The sequence below is a fragment of the Hyaena hyaena genome, unplaced genomic scaffold, assembly GCF_003009895.1.
Source record: "Hyaena hyaena isolate Hyena2069 unplaced genomic scaffold, ASM300989v1 scaffold_584, whole genome shotgun sequence".
Lineage (NCBI taxonomy): Eukaryota > Metazoa > Chordata > Mammalia > Carnivora > Hyaenidae > Hyaena > Hyaena hyaena.
This window is the reverse complement of record NW_024081205.1, coordinates 1,079,019-1,100,076: the sequence shown is the minus strand read 5'-3', so window position 1 is coordinate 1,100,076 and position 21,058 is coordinate 1,079,019. Positions and strand designations below refer to the sequence as shown.

The following is a 21,058-nucleotide window of genomic DNA, read 5'->3' as shown; positions in this document are numbered from 1 at the left end:
GCTGGCAGTCAGCACAGAGCCCGACGCGGGGCTCGAACCCACGAACTGCGAGATCGTGACCTAAGCGAAAGTCGGATGCTTAACCGACTAAGCCACCCAGGCGCCCCTCATGACATTTTTCTTGATCATACGACTTTAGGTTTTCTTTGATCATATTGAATTATGAATGCTTTGGAGATTGTCAGATCTGTCCCCAATTAAAGCAAGTATATTGGGTCTCCATCGGTTAATGTATTTTCATCCTAAGCGATGCTCTAGAACTCCTTTGCCTTGAGGCTTCCCAATACAGCCTGACCCTAAACAGGTTGCCCATGTAGGCTGGGCCTGATGCTCTGTACCACCATGAGCTAAGGTGAGACCTGACCCCTGGACACATCACTGAGTATTGATTTACTTGAAGTGTTCCTCAATATCAAATGTGCCTCAGTGATCTAATAGTATCCAAGACAAGCCCAATACAGGTCCAGGCAAATCACCTTGCAGCAAAGATCTGTTTGTTAGCACACCCTACTGGGCACCATGTCCACCAATCTCATTGTAATCCTATTTCCAATTATGCCTTTCTTTAGAATTTCAGTTTTTATTTCTCTTGATGTTATGAATTTTGTTTAAGTTTATGATTTTTGATTATGATTTGGATCCAACCTAAGGATGTCTTAGAATTGGATCTTGGGAGGAAAGGCATGTAGCAAATGAATATGCATTCCATGGTAAATTGAAACCATGATTTCATGGTATGTGCTGTTAAATAACTGCATTAACCATGGCTCCTTAAAACAAAATAATGGAATCTGAGTTTCAGCAGATAGGAGCATTTTCTTTAATAACACTTTGTACTCCCTAAGTGGACTGAGAGATATGTAAATAATTAAGAAAAACAAAATTAGAACAGAGGAAAGATTCTAGAATTAAGGCCTGATTATTTGGTTAGACTATTCATTTTATATTTCTTCTAATTGATAGAATATTATCAATTAGCATATCTAATTTATAGAATTGACAGAATATTTGGGACATTTCAGGTTTCAGAAAGGCCACTGTTTTGTTTCTTTTTTTAAGTTTATTTATTTATTTTGAGAGAGAGAATGTGGGGTGGGGAGCAGAGAGAGAGGGAGAGAGAGAATCCCAAGCAGGCTCCGCACTGTCACCACTGAGCTTGATGTGGATCTCGAACTCACAACCATGAGATCATGACTTGAGATGAAACTAAGAGTCAGATGCTTCTCTGACTGAGCCACCCAGGTGCCCCTTCAACAGGTTTTTTCTTTAGACAAAATAACAGAATAATATAAAATAATAACAGAAGAATATTATCAGAATATTTAAGTGCATGAATATATTATAAATATATTTATTCTAGAAATATATATGCATTTATATTTATTCATATTCACATATAGAATGTGTTATGTTCTAAGGAATATGAAGAAAGGGCTACACTAGATTATTAGCAATAAAAAATGAAGTATATGCTATGATGAGTGCAAAATTAGAGGGAAGAAGATGTGTTATGACATAAAATTGGTGTAAAGGAAATCTTAAGGTCTGATAACATTATGAAATTTCTGGCTACTTATGTCAGGTTCCCAGGGTCTCACACCGTCTCCCATGTCATTAGCATCGCAGCCATGACAGCTTAATCAGTGTATTCACAGAGAACTACCACTGGTTCCTTATGACTATATGCATGTAAAATATCTCTGAAAAGGATCCTAGGATTGAATGAGAAGAAATACATTTCGTATGTACCCATTTCCTTTATATGTAATAAAAGTTACATTCTTGGGAATTTGACTTTTTATTTTGAACTTTTTAAAGTTTGTTTATTATTCTGAGAGAGAGAAAGCATGACTTTGGGAGAGGCAGAGAAAGAGAAAGAGAGAGAATCCCAAGCAGGCTCCACGAAGTCAGTGGGGGTGGGGGGGAGACTCTAACCCATGAACCATGAGATCATGACCTAAGCTGAAGTCAGACGCTTAACCAATTGAGTCACCCAGGTGCCCCTATTTTGAACTTAACTTGAATACTGGAAATAAAATATGACTGATACTAAAACTTATTTACATTTCTTCTTGTAGCACCCAGACAGCAAGGGGCTTCGAATTTTAGAACAGTAAGATTCAGTGATAATGCTGAATTTTATCAAGTCTGGGATCCAAGAGAAAAATGGCATGAATATCTTAGAATACCAGAATAATGTGAAAGCAGATAAAATGAAAGGGTAACTCTAAATGATACAGTAATAACTATAACTTAAGAGAGAATAATTAACAAAAATATTAAACATCAATTATAGTTGAGTGTTCTAATAGTAAACATATTGTAAATTCCAACTTTGTTAACAATTTATATCATCTGGGCTCATTATTGATATTGGGTTATGAAATAATTATTGATAGAATAACTATAGTTTATCAACATCATAATTATGTTATTATTAACTATTAAAATATTAACAGAAACTTAATTTTGAATACAATTATTACCAATATTAGTGATTGATAAAATAGTATGTTTTCATAATTTTTTAGGGCAATACTTTTCTAAGTTTACCATTAATACTTATACAGAATCATATGTAATATCTCTTGGCAAATAAAGTGACATTCCTTATATTGATGTTATTTTCTATTTGAAGAAGGAAAGTGAATCACTGGAGATGAACAGATGCTTTTGCATTATGTTTTAATGTTCTTTCATTGTCAACATAATCAGATCATATTATTCATGCCACGCTTTTAAAATTTCCAATATTTGTTAATATCTTCATTTGAAAATTTGAAGTCCATCCACACAATTAAATGCATACTTTAAAATATTTTTTTCCGATCAAAGATACATTACATAAATATTCAAGTTACAGTGAGTCAGACAATTTTAATCTAAAATACGTGGTCTGTCAAAACAATACGTTGGCAAGCTTTAATAGCACAGACCTTAGATTTCACAATAGTGTGTGATTCTTTTATTTACATGTTCATTTGAAGCAATTTTTCTTTTTTTTTTTAATTTTTTTTAAAATTTATTTCTAGGAGAGAGACAGCATGAGCAGGGGAGGGTCAGAGCGGGAGACACAGACTCTGAAACAGTCTCCAGGCTCTGAGCTGGCAGTCAGCACAGAGCCCGACACGGGGCTCGAACCCACGAACTGCGAGATCATGACCTAAGCGAAAGTCGGACGCTTAACCGACTAAGCCACCCAGGCACCCCTTGAAGCAATTTTTCAATGCGAATTGTTTTTGGAGTTTCCTCTGCACATGCACTTACTCGAGTGGTAAACATTTCATGACCCTTTCCATTATACTGTCTTTTTATAAGTTAATTCTCTTTTTTGTAACAGTTTTATTGAGATATAATTCATTCACCATAAAAACGCATATCTTTTTACGGTGTGCAATCCGGTGGGTGTTAGTATATTGGAAGAGTTATGCAACTATCAACATTAGCTAATTTTAGAAAACCTTCATCAACTTTAAAGAGAAATCCTCTATCAGTCAGCACTCAGTGCCATTCTCCATCCTCCCTTAATAGTTGGTGGAAACTACTAATCTACTTTCTGTGTCTATGGATTCGTCTATTCTAGACATTTCAATATGAATGGAATCAAACAATAGTGGCCTTCCATGTCTGACTTCTTTGACTCAGCATGTTTGCAAGATTCACCCATGTTAACAGCATGTATTTCATTAATTTACATGTGTGAATAATATTGCATTATAAAGTATGCCACATTTTATTTATCCATTCATCAGTTAAAGGACATCTCATGGCCAACAGACACATGAAACGTTGCTCAGCATCCCTCCTCATCAGGGAAATACAAATCAAAACCACACTGAGATACCACTTCACACCAGTCAGAGTAGCTAAAATGAACAAATCAGAGGACTCTAGATGCTGGCGAGGATGTGGAGAAACGGGCACCCTCCTACACTGTTGGTGGGAATGTAAACTGGTGCAGCCCCTCTGGAAAACAGTATGGAGGTTCCTCAAAAAATTAACAATAGAACTCCCCTATGACCCAGCAATAGCACTGCTAGGAATTTACCCAAGGGATGCAGAAATGCTGATGCATTGGAGCACATGTATCCCAATGTTCATAGCAGCACTCTCCACAATAGCTAAAACATGGAAAGAGCCTAAGTGTCCATCAACAGATGAATGGATCAAGAAGATGTGGTTTATCGATACCATGGACTACTACATGGCAATGAGAAAGAATGAAATCTGGTCATGTGTAGCAACATGGATGGACCTAGAGGGTGTTATGCTGAGCGAAATAAGTCAGGCAGAGGACAAATACCATATGTTTGCACGTATAGGATTAGGAGGAACTTAACGGAGGACCATGGGGGAGAAGAAGGGGGGAAATAGTGGGAGAGAGGCAAACCATGAGAGACTCTTGAATGATGAGAACAAACTGAGGACTGATGGGTGTGGGGGGAGGGGTGGAGATGAGCATGGAGGAGGGCACTTCTTGGGATGATAAGCACTGGGTGTTATATGGAAACCAACTTGACAATAAACTATTTGTAAAAAAAAAAAAAAAAAAGGACATCTCATACACTAACATTCAGTAATTACCAACATCTTTCCTCATTATTCTTCTTAAGTAAAGAGTTTGAGAATAAAATCCGGGAAAGAGAAAGGTGTGCTCTCTCAGAGGATGCAAAAAAGTCCTCAGCTCCCTCCCAAAAATGGGTAAGACTTTTTTTTACACAGATGCACTATAAACCCATGAGGAAATTTGTTTCCAAGAGAGTCTGTCCAACGCGCCCAGTGAGAATGACTCAGTAGTCAACGTGGCACCCAACATTTATCCAAGGAATATGTGTGCACACAGACACACACACGCCCACACATACATATTGGATCCAGTGTACAGAGCGCCATTTTATTCTCTAAAGTCATGAATGGCTTAAACATTTTCAGAGGAAGAGCTAAATTTTTTCCCTGAATTGAAGTACTTTTTCAGCGCTGTGAATATTTTATGCAAAATGCTTTCCATAATAGAAATTTCTATTTTGTATCAGTTCCATTATCTCTTTGGAATATTTCCAGATGTGCTGTAGGACATGGTGCTCAAATGGGAGTCACTGTACAGCCTCTTCTATTCCCCCTCCAAGATGGCATCTGGCAGTGAGGGAAGCCCTAAGCCCTCTGGAAATATCCTTTAAGCATTTTCTGGGACTGAGATGGCTGATGTGAGGGTGGCAGGGGGTGGCAATAGACGGAAGTAAGTTGGAGAGAGGGGAGGGTAGAAAGGGGTCAGACATCTGGAGAGAATGGAAAGGAGGTGGTCCTCCAGGGAAGGCCCCAGGGGACCCTGGCTGCCTGGGTACCGGGCCCTTCCCTTTGCAGCAGGTTCAGGATGCCACCAGCGCAGGCTCCTCTCCTCCCTCAGTCGGACTCCTCATGGCTCCATTATTTTCTGACAATGCTTTTCTTTTCCTTCTATCTTTACCCCAGACCCGTATTTGAGAGCAGACACCATAATGGATCCAGCAGCTGGGCTGCATGTCTCCAGCTCACCTCCTGCCCGCTCTTCTCAAAGCAACATATGAGAAAGAGCAAAGCCACACCTGATAGCCAGGACTGGGCCTCGTACCCTCAGCATGTCCTGGTGTTCTTCTGCAGAACATAAATGTTTTTACAGACTATGGACATCAGACTCGTCCACTCTGTGGCCGTGATGGATCAAGACACAAACAAGATCACCTTATGACCCTGTCTGACCACAGACAAACTGCAACACTGTCTACGCCACAAAACACCAACTGCTCTCTCCTGACCAACACGAGTGACTGCTGTTCCTTCACAATTATGGCAGCAGCCTTGCCCAAGCTTCCCTCCCTACAGATAAGATTTATTAAAATACTAATCATAGAACCAGTATTTCGTGGCAGCACAAAATCCAGAGAAAATGTCTTTTTCTGTAAACTCACCCCACAATCACCCAGCATAAGTGGAAATCCTATAAGGTCCTTCTGCCAAGGCAACAATGGCCAAACCACGGAGGATTGTGGGGGAGGGGGGATCAGCAAGGAATAAGCAGGACCAGAAACAGTGTTTGAATGTGGCCCCTGGGAAGGGTCAGAACAATCCCTTCAGCCACTGCAGACTGGAGTAAGCTATCAGGAAAATGCCGGCTGGGAAGATGTCCCTCCCCTCCCCTCCCCCTCCTGTAGGGGCCGGGCCACGCAGGCTCCTGGTCACCCTCATTAGGGGAGCAGGGCTGGACTCCATTCCCCCATCCATCTAAGGTTTTTCGGACCACACTATCCATACAGGTGGATTTTCCTGCTTACCTGGCACCCCATTAGGATTGAGACCCTCGGGGCTACTGCTGCTATGAAATGAAAGCAGATGAGGGAATAAAATGAGCATTAGAGAAGTTAAATGAAATAGTTAGGATCCTACAACAAATCTGTAGTCAAGTAACAATTGCATGGTGTGCTTGCGGACATCAATGACATAAGATTTATATGCATATTTGTTTTCACTTATATGTAGAATTTGAGAAATGTAACAGAAAACCATGGAGGAAGGGAAGGGGAAAAAGTAGTTTCAAACAGAGAGGGACACAAACCATAAAAGACTCTTAAATACAGAGGACAAACTGAGGGTTGATTGGGGAGGGGGGGAGAGGGGAAAATGGGTGATGGGCACTGAGGAGGGCACTTGTTGAGATGAGCACTGAGTGTTTTATGTAAGTGATGAATCATGGGAATCTACTCCTGAAGCCAAGAGCACTCTGTAGACACTGTATGTTAGCTAATGTGACAATAAATTATATTTCAAAAAAAAGAATTATATGCATATAAGAAATAGAAATGTGGGGTGTCAAGAAAGTGTGTCATTAGTTCACCCTGGTGGGGCTTGGTGATTTGACTTAAATGTAAACCATAGGGCCACTGTCTCCAGTGGAAGAGGTTGTCGCTCTGGAAAAGTGCAATACACCACCTCTGTGATTACAGGTGCAGCCCTGGGAAAGACAGCCTTTGTTTCTCACACACTCTACTCACTGTCAGGAAAAATCTTGTCTTGACATCCCCTTGTCCCATCTGCTACCATGGTGGGAGTACCTCACCCCTCTCTGACAAGGCCCAAATCTTTGCTATCTCAGTTAATTTTCCAAATCGAAGTAAGTCCCCCTTATATTGACCCTGAAACTACGGATTTGTATCCACTTTTTTTTTCTTCTCTTTTGTTTTAATATTTATTTATTTTTGAGACAGAAAGAGAGTGCATGATCAGGCGATGGGCAGACAGAGAGGGGGGCACAAAATCCAACTAAGCCACCCAGGAGCCCCTTGTCTCCATGTTTTAAGAAACAGATTAGGATAGGGGCACCTGGATGGCTTAGTCAGTTAAGTGTCCGACTTTCGCTTAGGTCATGATCTTGCGGTTCGTGGGTTCGAGCCCCGCTTCTGGCTCTGTGCTGACTGCCAGCTCAGAGCCTGGAGCCTGTTTCAGAGTCTGTCACTCCCTCTCTCTCTGACCCTCCCCTGCTCACGCTGTCTCTCTCTCTCTCTCTCTCTCTCTCCTTGACATAAATTTAAAAAAAAAAATCCAGCTTAAAAAAAAAAAAAAAAAGAAACAGATTAGGATAACTGGATAACCTAATCCAGAGAGGTCTTTGTTTTACCTCTTTGTGTCCTTTCTTGCGAAAGCACAAATAAACATCTTCTCCAGGATGAAGGAAACACTCATTTCATGTAGGCAACACTCAGAGTCTTAAGTCCAGGGACATTCCTTGTTTTCTGCATGTCACATGCCCACCTGAGCACATAACTTCACATGATCTTCAACAGAATGGATCCTGTCCTACTAGTACTCTCTTAGGTTCACACCTGAGATAAGAAGTCTCTTGGAACTTTTTGTTTAGAAAATGGGTCTCGTGCCCTTCTAAATTTCATGAAAATTTACTGCAGTTAAAAGGGGGGGGCTATAACAAATAAGTTTCTGGGAATATTCAGATAATTATTTAAAAATGAAGACTTGGGGGGGAGCCTGGGTGGCTTAATCAGTATAGCATCCAGCTCTCTTGGTTTCTACTCAGGTCATGATCTCAGAGTTGAGTTTGGGCCCGAGTTGGGCTCTGCGCTGACAGCACAGAGGCTGCTTGGGATTTCTCTCTCTTTTCTCTCTGCCCTGCCCTAGCTTGCTCTCCCTCACTTTCTCAAAAAATAAACATTCAAAAATTAAAGTAAATGAAAATGAAGACTTAACCCTGATCATAGAGCTTAAGATACAACAACCAAATCTGTATATCCACTTTAGTCTCAATTATGTCATGGTAATAAATGACCTCAAAACACTAGTGGCTTACCTCAACAAAAATCTATTTCTCATCCTACTGGGATTCAGGTTAATGAGATCATCATTATCTAGGACAGGCTCACATTAGTGACAGAAGAGCAATGGCCCAAAAAGCTGGGAGAATTCTGCTCAGAGATGGTATAGATTGCTTCATTAGGCCCACTCATATCTCACTGGTTGAAAGAAATCACAGGGCAAAGGCAAAAATCAATTTGTGGAGTATAATTCCCTTGGAAGACATGACCTGACTGGGCTGGTGCCGTGTGGGTGGGCATGAAATAAGTGGCCCTTTTTAATATATGGTGGTTCATTTATTTGGTCAAAATTAGCTTCCATCCTGAAAGTATACAAAATTATCTTATTCTTCTCCACCAGACACAATCTGAAGTACTCTCCAAACCAAAACCCTTCACTGATACTCAAACCAATTTGAAGATCCCAATACAACTCCTTCATCAAGATATCAAAGAGCAGAGACACTTGGGTGGTTCAGTCAGTTAAATGTCCGACTCAGGTCATGATCTTACTGATCGTGAGTTCAAGCCCTACACCAGCTCCATGCTGATCATGCAGAGCCTGCTGGGGATTCTCAATCTCTCAAAATAAATAAATAAACTTTAAAAAAGATATTAAAAAAAAAAGATATCAAAACACCCCATGCTATGAGCCAGTTGGGAGTAGGGACTGGACCCATGTAGAAAACATTCTCTTATATATAAAGAAGACTGCACGCATTGAAACAGAGCAGTAATAAGATTCAGTTGGGAAGATGTTTGGGGCAGACTTCTAACTGAGCATGAGATCTATTTCTGCTTCCTGGCTGAAGTCCCCAGACCAGATCTTTGAATGTCCCTTATCTTGTTTGGCCTCATATGTAGGGACCCTAGAGACTGTAGTAAAGAAAAACACAAAGGAAAACACATACAAATACAAACCAATTAACCTGATTCCATTTATTTCCAGGTGTAATTAACCCATCCCCCAATTCATTACACCCAATTTTTCTCTCAACTAAAATATCTTTAGCGTATCAGTTGTCTGTTGCAAAAGCACGCTTCATTTTTTTTTCTGTAGCAATTTACAAGCATACTTAATTGAAGAAAGATTTACTGGTGGAAGTTTTAATTGCCATAAACCAAATTTCAAATCATGACCTAGGTCTGATTTTTGAGTTTCTTAACTAAGCATAAAATTTTTGTTAGAAAGTGTGTCTCCAAGCTTTTTTTCTTGAATTTTTGAAATTAATTTCGTCATTTCAATGAGTATAAATCTACCTGTACTCCTTACTTTGAACTTCATGCATCCTTTCTATCTCCTACCCTTTTTCCCGCTGAACAACATATTCCTTTTTTTTTCAATAGTAATAGAATGTACCTTTATTAACACATTTCTTTCTGAGCTCGTTTCTTTCTAGATGTTCCCAGGCAATAATGGCCAAAAGCATATGAAACATGACAGAAATATTTTGTTATCCATAATTCAAAGCACAAGAGAGATTCGCCCATTTTCTGCCTTCTAGGCTTTCACAGGTAACAGAGCTTTTTTTCTTTCTATAAGGATTTTTAAATTTTTTCATGTGTATTTTTTTTTAATTTTTATTTATTTCTAGGAGAGAGAGAGAGAGACAGCGTGAGCAGGGGATGGGTCAGAGAGAGAGGGAGACAGACTCTGAAATAGGCTCCAGGCTCTGAGCTGGCAGTCAGCACAGAGCCCGACGTGGGGCTCGAACCCACAAACCGCGAGATCATGACCTAAGTGAAAGTCGGACGCTTAACCGACTAAGCCACCCAGGCGCCCCTCCATGTGTATTTATTTTTGAGAGAGAGAGAAACAGAGCGCAAGTGGAAGGAGGCGCAGAGAGAAAGACAGGGAGACACAGGATCTGAAGGAGGCTCCAGGCTCCAAGCTGTCAGCACAAAGCCGGATGCAGGGCTCAAACTCACAAACCGTGAGATCATGACCTGAGCTGAAATCAGAAGCTTAACCAACTGAGCCACCCAAGTGACCCCACAGCTAATGTAGCTTTACCAAAAACTTTATGATGGCATAACATGAGTAACCTTCTTTCTAGGATTCAATCAAGTTTTCTATCACTGGTGGCTTGTCTCCATGACAAATCCATATACACACTTTTCTCCTGTTAAATGTCATTTCAAAAAGAAACCATCTGTGGGGTGCTTGGGTGGCTCAGTTGGCTAAGCATCCTACTCTTGATTTTGGCTCACAGACCGTGATATCGAGCCCCATGATGAGTGTGGAGCCTGCTTGGGATTCTCTCTCTCCCTCTCTCTCTGCCCTTCCCCTACTCAAGTTCTTTCTTGGTCTCTCTCAAAATAAACAAACATTAAAAAAAAAAAAAGAAAGAAACAATTTGGTGATTGTATCAGGCAGAGTTCAACTATTCAACCACAGAAACAGAATCAGTACATATAGTGATCAATTGCAAGGAACTGGCTTATGTGACTATAGAAACTCACTAAGCAATTCCAAAACTCATAGTAGGGCTGAACTCTTGAGCATGGGCATCTATCAACAGGAAGATTGTCTTTGAAGGGAAGCCTCCACTCTGACCTTTTGGCCTTTCAGTTGATTGATTTAGGCTCAGCCAGATTATATAGGATTAATCTCCCTTAAAGTCAAGTGACTGTGGACTTTAATCACATCTACAAAATACTAACACAGAAACACCTAGATGAGTGAAAAACTAAGTTCTGTAGCTTAGCTATGCTGACATTTAAAAGTCATCATTCATGGGGGCGCCTGGGTGGCTCAGTCGGTTAAGCATCCAACTTTGACCCAGGTCATGATCTCAACAGTTCGTGGGTTCGAGCCTCGCATCGGGTTCTGTGCTGACAGCTCAGAGCCTGGAGCCCGCTTCAGATTCTGTGTCTCCCTCTCTCTCTGACCCTCCCCTGCTCATGCTCTCTCTCTCTCTTTCCCTCTCTCTCAGAAATAAATGAAAACACTAAAAAAAAAAATTTTTTTTTAAGTCATCATTCTTACTAAGCTAAGTGAAATAAGTCAGGCAGAGAAGGACAGATACCATATGTTTTCACTCATACGTGGAACAGGAGAAACTTAACAGAGGACCATAAGGGAGGAGAAGGGGAAAAAATAGTTAAGGAGAGGGAGGGAGGCAAACCACAAGAGACTCTTAAATACTGAGAACAAACTGAGGGTTGATGGGGGTGGGGGAGAGAGAAAAATGGGTGATGGGCATGGAGGAGGGCACTTGTTGGGATGAGCACTGGGTGTTATATGGAAACCAACTTGACAATAAACTGTATTATAAAAAAACAAAAAATAAATAAAAGTCACCACTCTGGCTACACCTTGCCTTGTCTAACTGTAAACTATACACCTCTCCTAGAATAAATGATTTCCAAATACAAAAAATAATGTGATATTTCTGCCTAATACGGCACAACTATCCTGCCAAGAATGGAAACATGCTAATTCTTTTTCCAAAAGAAGATGGAACATCCTTGGGTGATATGCATCCTTCTCTTTTGATGCTCCCTACATATGATGATGTAAAGTTAACTATTATTGGGACACCTGACTAGCTCAGTGGGTAGAACATGTGACTCTTGATCTCAGGGTGGTGAGTTCAAGCCCCAAGTTGGCTGTAAAGCCTACTTAAAATATTAATAAAGTCAACTATTATTAATGCACCTTATATTGGATCATTAGGGAATATGAGAAGAAAACAAATATTTTAATAAATGTACAGATTCATAGCAAAATTCTAACTAATATGTCCTCATTTCTGCAAATGGTCAAAGGTAGTAGCTAGCTTTGTTAACTATTTTCTTCCATTACCAATTCGTATTTCCTTTGACCTCAGCAACTACCTCACATGGTTTTGATTCTTTGCCTGGTCAGGTGACCTGAATATATTTATATATTTTTTAATTACATGTAATATATACAAATGTATCTCTAAAAGTCTGTTCTTATAGAATGACCTCCAGTACTAACCTCTGTATCATTTAGTCTCAAACAGAGAAAGAGGATCAGTAGCATTCTGAACTCATAGGAAACTAGTGAAATTATACGCACACATAAAGACATTTGTTATAAAGAATTGACTTATACAACTATGGCATCTGGATAGGCAAGAATGAGATTTCTTGGAGGTGACTGGGTGGCTCAGTTAAGTGTCTGACTCTTGGTTTCAGCTCAGGCCATGATCTCATGGTTGTGGTACAGTGCAGAGCCTGCTTGGGATTCTCCCTCTCTCTGCCCCTCCCACGCTCACGTGCACCCTTTCTCTCAAAATAGACATTTTTTTTAAAAAAATGAGATTTCTGGGGCAGACTCTCTGGAAGGTCAGGCTGAAACTTGTCTCACAGATGAAGATGCTGTCCACGGATCTGATTTCTTTTCCTCCAAGAATGCCCAGCTTTGCTCTTAACACTTTCCCATGATTTTCTCAGCCTCACCAGATCAAGGATAATCTCCTTTACTTAAATCCAACTGATTATATAACTCAATCAATCTACAGAATACCTTCAGGTCAACAACCTAAAAACCTACCTCAGTATGTTTTTGAACAACCATGGAGTATAGGTTAGCAAAGATGACATATAAATTTTATGATCAATGATGGGGAAAAAATGTTTCAGTAAGAGCTGAGGAAAACGGGGAAAATATGAAGTGAAGGGTACCTGGATGGCTCAGTCAATTAAGCATCCAACCCTTGATTTTGGCTCAGGTGGTCATCTCAGGGTTTGTGGGATCAAGCCCTGAGTCTGGCTCTGAGCTGACAGCACAAGGCCTGCTTGGGATTTTCTTTCCCTCTCTCTCAAAAATAAATAAATAAACTTAAATATATACATACACACACACACATATATAGGCACATGGGTGGTTCAATCTGTTAAGCACCCAACTTTGGCTCAGGTCATAATCTCATGGTTTGTGAGTTCAAGCCCCATGTCAGGTTCTGTGCTGACAGCTCAGAGCCTGCAGCCTGCTTCAGATTCTGTGCCTCCCTCTCTCTCTGCCCCTACCTGGCTTGTGCTCTTGCTTTCTCTCAAAAATAAACATTAAAAAAAGAAAAACATAGGGTGTGTGAGTGGCTCAGTCCATTAAGCAACTGACTTAACCGATGCTTGAGTTCAAGCCCCACATCAGGTTACACACAAAAGAAAAGAAAGAGAGTAAGAGAAAGAAAGAAAAAAAGGAAGAAAGAAAAAGGAGGAGCATTTGGGTGACTCAGTCGGTTAAGTGTCTGGCTTGAGCTCAAGTCATCATCTCACAGCTGGTGAGTTCGAGCACCGCATTGGGCTCTGTGCTGACAGCTCAGAGCCTAGAGCATGCTTTGGATTGTCTCCCTCTCCCTCTGCCCCTCCTCCACTTGTGCTCTCGTCTCTCTCAAAAATAAACATTAAAAAAATTTTTATTTCAAATAAAAACAAAGAAAAATATAAAGTAGGTAGATCTTTCCAAAATTATAAATAACATCAAACCAAAATAATTAAAATGTGCGAGTACTACATTATGGAGAACAAAATGTTTTTAATATGTAAATGTATCTATGTATGTGTACATAAACGAGAGAGCACAGATTCTAAATATTTGGAAAAATATTAGGATATCTTTAAACTACCTGGTAGAATCTGTACTTCCTCTTAATCTGATTACTTCAAGTTTCTTTCTAAAAGTGTTGAACATTAATGAAGGATTAAATAGAAGGGTATATAAGAAATGGGTGGGTCACCCTTGGTGTTGATAAGGCTGTTGTCTTCCACAGCTGCTCAGTTGCCCACTCACCTCTGCAGGGTCCAGGTACCTCTTCCCAAGATGGATTTGAACAGCACTGCAAATGGTAAATTTTCATCTGCATTTTGCTCTCTTCTTTCATAATGCCATATGCTTTGTTTCCCAGAGTTTATAAGAGTTAAATCACTATCATAATTAGAGGGACAGATTGTTGGAACAGGAGGTGTTTTGCATTGGTAAGTTGTGTTAGAGGACTGATGGGTGCTTTAAAATTGGAGACTGGAATTTCAAATTTAAGGTTAACAGCCAGGAGTCCCACAAGTAGATTGTAGGTTGTCAAAAGTTTTGTGGGTTTTTTTTTTAATTTCTTTTATGGTTTTATTTTATTTTGAAAGAGACAGGGAGCAAGCGGGGGAGGGGCAGAGAGAGTGGGAGACACAGAATCTGAAGCAGGCTCCAGGCTCTGAGCTGTCAGCACAGAGCCCGACGCAGGGCTCGAACCCAAAGACTGAGATCATGACCTGAGCCCAAGTCGGACGCTTAACCGCCTGAGCCACCCAGGTGCCCCAATAGGTTGTCAAAAGTTTTAAAGTTGACACTGTAAATGGAGAAAAGCATATACATATATATACATATATATATATATATATGGAATACCTACCTTTAAAATGTATGGGGCACCCGCGTGTCCTTTTTCTTTTTTTTAAGAGAGAGAAAGCCTGAGGGATGGGGCAAAGAGAGAGGGAGAGAAAATCCCAAGCAGGCTCCTCACTGACAGCAGAGAGCCCTACGCAGGGCTCAATCTCAAGAACTAGGGCTCAATCTAACCATGAAATCATGACCTGAGTCGAAATCAAGTGCTGGATACCTGCAGCTCTTGGGTGGCTCAGCTGGTTAAGCATCTGACTCTTGATTTCAGCTCAGATCATGATCTCACAGCTTGTGAGTTCAAGCCCAGAGTTGGGTACCACACTGTCAGGGCAACTCCCACTTAGGATTCTCTTTCCCTCTCTCTCAAAATGAATAAACTTTAAAAGAAGAAAAACAAATTAAAAAAACAAAACAGTCAGAAGCTTAACCAACTGAGCCACGCAGACACCCCACTGTGTATTTTATTTAAATTTTTTAAGGTTTGACTTGTTTATGTACACTAACTTTCCTAGCTCCTACTGCTTCCTATGTTCTTTGCATGTAATTTTCTGGATTTTCAGTAACTTTTTCCTTTGATAACTCAGATCACAGAGTGTCATTTTTTCTTTTCTTTTTTTTTTATTTATTTCTAGGAGAGAGAGAGAGAGAGCAGGGGAGGGTCAGAGAGAGAGGGAGTCACAGACTCTGAAATAGGCTCCAGGCTCTGAGCTGGCAGTCAGCACAGAGCCCGACGCGGGGCTCGAACCCACGAACCGCGAGATCGTGACCTAAGCGAAAGTCAGACGCTTAACCGACTAAGCCACCCAGGCGCCCCATGAGTGTCACTTTTTCTATTATACATACATATTCAACTTACAGTTCTCCAATTTAACATGACCTTAGCTGTATCCCTAAAGTAAAAATACAAAATCATTGTTGAACCTACAGGCTTTCAGCCTAGAAAAAAAATATTCAGAGTTCTTAATCCATAAACATATCCTTCATACTCCTCTTCCCATTTTCTCTTGATCAGGCATACTACAAAAAGAAACCTGGCAAGGCAAGACTGTTTACAACCAGAGTCAAAAGGATACTCCAAGCATGGTTTGAACAAAGCCCTCACCCTGGTAAAGCTACCAGGAAACAATGGGCCAAAGAAATAGCATTCCAGAGTGTAAAATTCAGGTAAGCATAAGGTTTCTATTTCATTATCTGTCAGATTCAAAGTAGACAGAAATGTTGGGATCAGGACTTTCAGGCAATTCTTACATGTCAGGTATGTTGCTCAGGAGGTTTTTATTGTTGTATATTAAAAGCAAGAACTGTGTTTGTATCTTTTACTAATTGTGAAAATACTGATTGGGTATATTCACTGACAGGAGGAGAATATACTGGCTCAGGGCCTCCCAATGGGAGATACATCAATTTTTGAGATTTACGCAATTCAGGAAATTACAACACTATAATAATATGGCATCATTAAGTATTGATATATACTGGGGCACCTGGCTGGCTCAGTCACTAAAACATGTAATGAATTTGGGGTTGTGAGTTCAAGCCCTATACCGGGTGTAGAGATTAAAAATAAAAATCTTTGGGGCTCAGTTAACTTCAGCTCAGGTCATGATTTCAACTTGTGGGATCGAACCCCATGTCAGGCTCTGCACTGACAGCACTGAGACTGCTTGGGATTTTCTGTCTCCCTGTCTGCTCCTCCCCCACTCACACTTCCTCTAAGACAAATCTTTAAAAAAAACAAAAATAAAAAATCTTTTTAAAAAAGTTCTGATATATACTGCATAACGATGATTAATATGTAATTACGAGAAACTGTGGGGCAAGAACTCACATAAATTTCCAATTCTCAGGCTAGGTCTTTTTTAATACCTGAAATGTGATTTTCACACACTTAAGTATATAAAGTAGGGGTTAGGGGCGCCTGGGTGGCTCAGTCAGTTAAGTGTCCAACTTTGGCTCAGGTCATGATCTCAAGGTTCATGAGTTTGAGGCCCACGTTGGGCTCTGTGCTGACGGCTCAGAGCCTGGAGCCTGCTCCAGATTCTGTCTCTCTCCCTCTCCTCTCCCCCCTCCCTCCCTCTCTCCCTCTGGAGCCTGCTTCAGATTCTGTGTCTCCCTCCCTCCCTTCCCTCTCTCTGCCCCTCCCCTGTTCATACTCTGTCTCTTTCTCAAAACTAAACAATGAATGTTGCACTAGGGTGGCAAAGCTGGTTAAGCATCTGACTCTTGATCTCAGCTCAGGTCATGATCTCAAAGTATGTGAGTTTGAGCCCCACATGGTACTCTTCACTTGGGATTCTGTCTCTCCTTCTCTCTGCCCCTCCCCAGCTTGTGCTTTCTCTCTCTCTCAAAATAAACTAAAAAAAATGTTAATAAAAATAATTTTAATTTTTTAAGTATATGAAGTAAAATCCCATATTGTATTATTTTGAATGGTCCTAATGTAAAAATGAAACTAAGTTGGATTTCTTCGATAGCTGTAAACAATTATTCCAGTGAAACAGCATTTAAAACAATGAAGTTCAATAAATTGTGCTTTTAGAGGGAAATAATGAGTTCCTATTTTTGTGTCTGTATAGAGCCACCAATAAGCCATAGGCTAGACGGTCCTCAGTCCGAGATGTCGGAGAGAAATTTTTTATTCTTCATGCAGGAGTTCTGGGTGTGAAGAGACAGCTTATTCAAACCCCAATAATAAAAGCACATACTGTGGGACTATGCGAAATGTGCCTAAGGCTTACCTGCAAATATTCTGATTAATTAGAGAACAGATAACCTTTTAGCACAATGCCTGGATAAAAGAGCGGCTTGTTAAATATTGGTTGTTCTTTGATACCCTACCTATCACAAATTATCAAAAATAAAACCAACAATTAGAAAGTACACTGCAAATGTGACTCCAGTAATGAGGAAACAGCAAAGAGTTCTACTGGCTAGATAAGTGACAACAGTTTCCCAGCAAGGTGTACTGGGTCCTAGGAGTCTCCTTACCTACTGCTGATTATGGAGTAAGAGGGAATGTGGATCAATGTTAGTAAGGCTCTTGATCGTGGCTAATTTACTCCCCACTTAAAGAAATTCTTTTCACAATCAATTCCATATGTATTATATATAATAAAATGGGACCAAGAAAAGACATTCACACAGAAGCTCTGTTTTGAGAGGTGGGAGGAGGGAAAAGAGAGAAAAATAAATATTGATAGAACAGTATCTCTTGTATCAGGGACTTTTACTTGGGACACCAAGAAGATGACCATACAAGAAATGCTGTCTTGAAATGTATGCTAATAATAATATAACTCCTAAGATAATACATCACTTTTTTTCTTATGGATCTTATCCCAATGGCAGTTGATCAAATCAATTTCATTTAATTGCCTTGATATTTGGAACAACACAGATTGAGTTACATGACTTCAACATCTCCCACTCAGATTTGGTTTAAAAACCTCAGATCCAAACAAAGACAATTGGAATTGGATGCTCCCGAGCAAACGGTGAAACCCAGGGACAAAACCAGCATCAGCCTTGGACTCAAGGGAAGAAACTACTGGTCCAAATGCATTTCTTCAGTGGGTCCCAGAGAAAGTGAAAAAGGCTCTGCACATTGTGTCCATATTCTCAACAAAAAAATCATCATCTTAGGAGGCACTTACACCTTGTTCTGGGCACCCTAGTGTTAGAATAAAAGCAAGGTCCCACAGCTGGCTGAGACAGGCAGGTTCTTAGCACGGCAGGGCTCCGGGCCTTTTGTCTTGCTGCTCTAAGCAGGGTGGCATCCTGTTCTGTCACCCTTGGGGATCTAGGGCGAGTGTCAGCATTATCTTCCTAGATTCAAGTTTCCAGTTCAAATATGAGAACTGTCCTAAAAGACACCCTCTGTTTCCATGTTCTCCTTTAGGGTACTTCCCAAAAGCAGCCAGATAAGACTGGACATCCATCACAAGATCTCAATCACACATCCTACTTAAACTTTTGACAGGAACCAATTCCCTGACATTACAACCAGGAAAAAACTGGCTAAAATAACAGGCATTCAGGAATCAAGAATTCAAGTCAGTTCTGTCAGTGGCACCAAATATGTTCTACCTGTAAGTGATGTTATATTTCCTCCTAATGGGCTGCTGAAAAACTCTGACCTATCTTAGATTATCACAATCATCAAGAGCAAAAGTATGGGTTGGTAAACAGCTAGCACTGCAAGTCAGATTCCTGCAAAATGCAGAGTTCTGTCAATGTTCTATCCATTTAGAATCTGCAGCAGCAAAAATGGGGGAGAATATGAAAGTTAATACCTATTTTAGGAACTCCCTGTCAGATTTTTTAAAAGCTTGGTCATTTTGGTCCAGATAATTCCTTTCTTATGAGGTTGTCCTGTGCCTAATTGGTATTTTTAAGCATTCCTGGCCTCTATCAACTAGACACCCTGCTCACCTCCCGTCCTCCAACTTCTGACAGCCCAAAACATTTAGAGACTTAGTCACATGTCCTCCAGTGAACAAAATCACTCACTGGTACCTTCTAAAGTTATGAAGACAGTGGTTTAGTGTATGTTAAATGCTCATGCCTAGAAAGCACAGTCATAGTTTTATCAGCACAGAAACCCTCAAAAGACTTGTGTTCATTAATCCTTGATCAGACTTATACACATGTATGTAAGACTGGGATTTTTTTTTAATAGTTTATTGTCAAGTTGGTTTCCATATAACACCCAGTGCTCATCCCAACAAGTGCCCTCCTCCATGCCCATCACCCCCCTTCCCCTCTCTTATATACATGTTGACAAAGAGATAAATGTCAACCTGGTCAAGAAAACTTATTTCCTGATCCACTGCTGAAATTAAAGGGAAGAATCTAGAGCAAATGCCTTCTAAACCAGTTTCAATCCATCTATAGTTGACTGTGGTGTTAGGACCTCACTTTGTGTTTGTATGTGTATACACGTTTATACATACACATATATGCATACATACACATACTGAACACACGAATGAGAGAAATGACATATATGCAATAGTTCTATTTCATATGAAATACACACACACACACACCCCGTGATAATGGAGCCTGTATTAATAGTCCCTTTGCTTTATGCCATATGAGAAACAGAGCCAGAATCACTTGTCTTATGACATTCTTGTCTCCTTTTTCTTCACAAAAACGTGGTTTCAGAACGGAAGGTTCTATACCCAGGGCAGAGAAGTGAGTCAATGAATTCCTTGGCAGACTGCCCAAACAAAAGACCAGATCTGACATCTCAGCACCACCAAATTGATCTGGCAACTCTTCCAGGCAGGTATCATTTTGCTTTCTCCAATTTTTTCGGCAGGAGCCAAATATTGCTACCAGCTCCTCTTCCATCCCAGGAGTTCTCTGTCCCTTTTGTTAGCCAAAGACCAAGAGACATGATGGTACAGCCCACACAGACTGTGCAGAGAGAAATCTCTCTCTACTCTCAGGAATTACCTGCCAATATCATTGACTCTGGGAGTCTCGGATACTCAGACCCCTTTCTGGCCCCAAAAGCAAGAAAAGTGCCAGAATCACAAAGAATGACACAGGAGTACTGCAGTTGAAGGACTACTCTCAGCCTCATCCTGAGCACCAAAACCACCAACTGCAGGATCTGGCGCAGGCGGACATGTATTACATTCTGCAATGGTGGGATGAGATCTGCCAGGCTCTGATTGTGAAGTGGGATCCTTGAGGAGGGACACACTGAGACACATGCCTGCCGAACAGTCAGCTGGAAAACCATCTTATTCCCTTGGCCAACTCACCAGCAATGTGGAAAAACCTCAAGCCTTTATGTCAACTACTGTTACCCACAGATTTTCAGGAACAAGTAACTTTTCCAAGTCCTGGCCCGCAGAAAGAGGACCCTCCAGGACCCCAACTGTGCTTCAGTGAAGATGATTTTCAGGCTGCGTTCCATACCCTACAAAGCTCACCAGGGTCTGAACCTCCAGAGAAAGAAGTCATTCTCAGAACCTGGTCCAGGCCTCTCTTCTTTTGATGCACTATCAGTGCAATTTAAAGGACTGTGGATAATGAAGTCATCCTGTTTGGGACAAGATTAATGCAACAGGAAGGAGAAACCACTTGGAAACCCAAATGAAAGTTAAAACTGTTTTGTGGGCAGTGGTTATTTTCTATACTCACTTCACCGAATAAAGGATGGTTTCTAAGCTCCACACAGCCTCTGGAAGCACCACAGGCCAGCACACAGGCCTGCTGAATCCTTCTGAACAAAAGCATTTTATTGACAAACATGACCTCCTCTCTAATCACCATGTCCACCAATCCAGAATATGCATGAACTGTAACCAAACCCAAGCAGGAACAGATCTACCTGCTGACA

General features: G+C 40.6%; 1 protein-coding gene across 1 annotated transcript in view; it reads left to right on the top strand.

Moving 5' to 3' along the window:
- The window catches only part of DUXB (double homeobox B), a 66,726-nt gene extending 46,307 nt beyond the window's left edge, over nucleotides 1-20,419 (top strand). The window contains 9 exon segments of the mRNA XM_039256427.1: nucleotides 15,713-15,770; nucleotides 15,772-15,839; nucleotides 15,842-15,864; nucleotides 18,132-18,285; nucleotides 18,626-18,667; nucleotides 18,670-18,788; nucleotides 20,064-20,131; nucleotides 20,133-20,249; nucleotides 20,251-20,419. Of these exon segments, the coding sequence (XP_039112358.1) occupies nucleotides 15,713-15,770; nucleotides 15,772-15,839; nucleotides 15,842-15,864; nucleotides 18,132-18,285; nucleotides 18,626-18,667; nucleotides 18,670-18,788; nucleotides 20,064-20,131; nucleotides 20,133-20,249; nucleotides 20,251-20,419 (818 nt within the window).
- The last annotated feature ends 639 nt before the right edge of the window (nucleotides 20,420-21,058 follow it).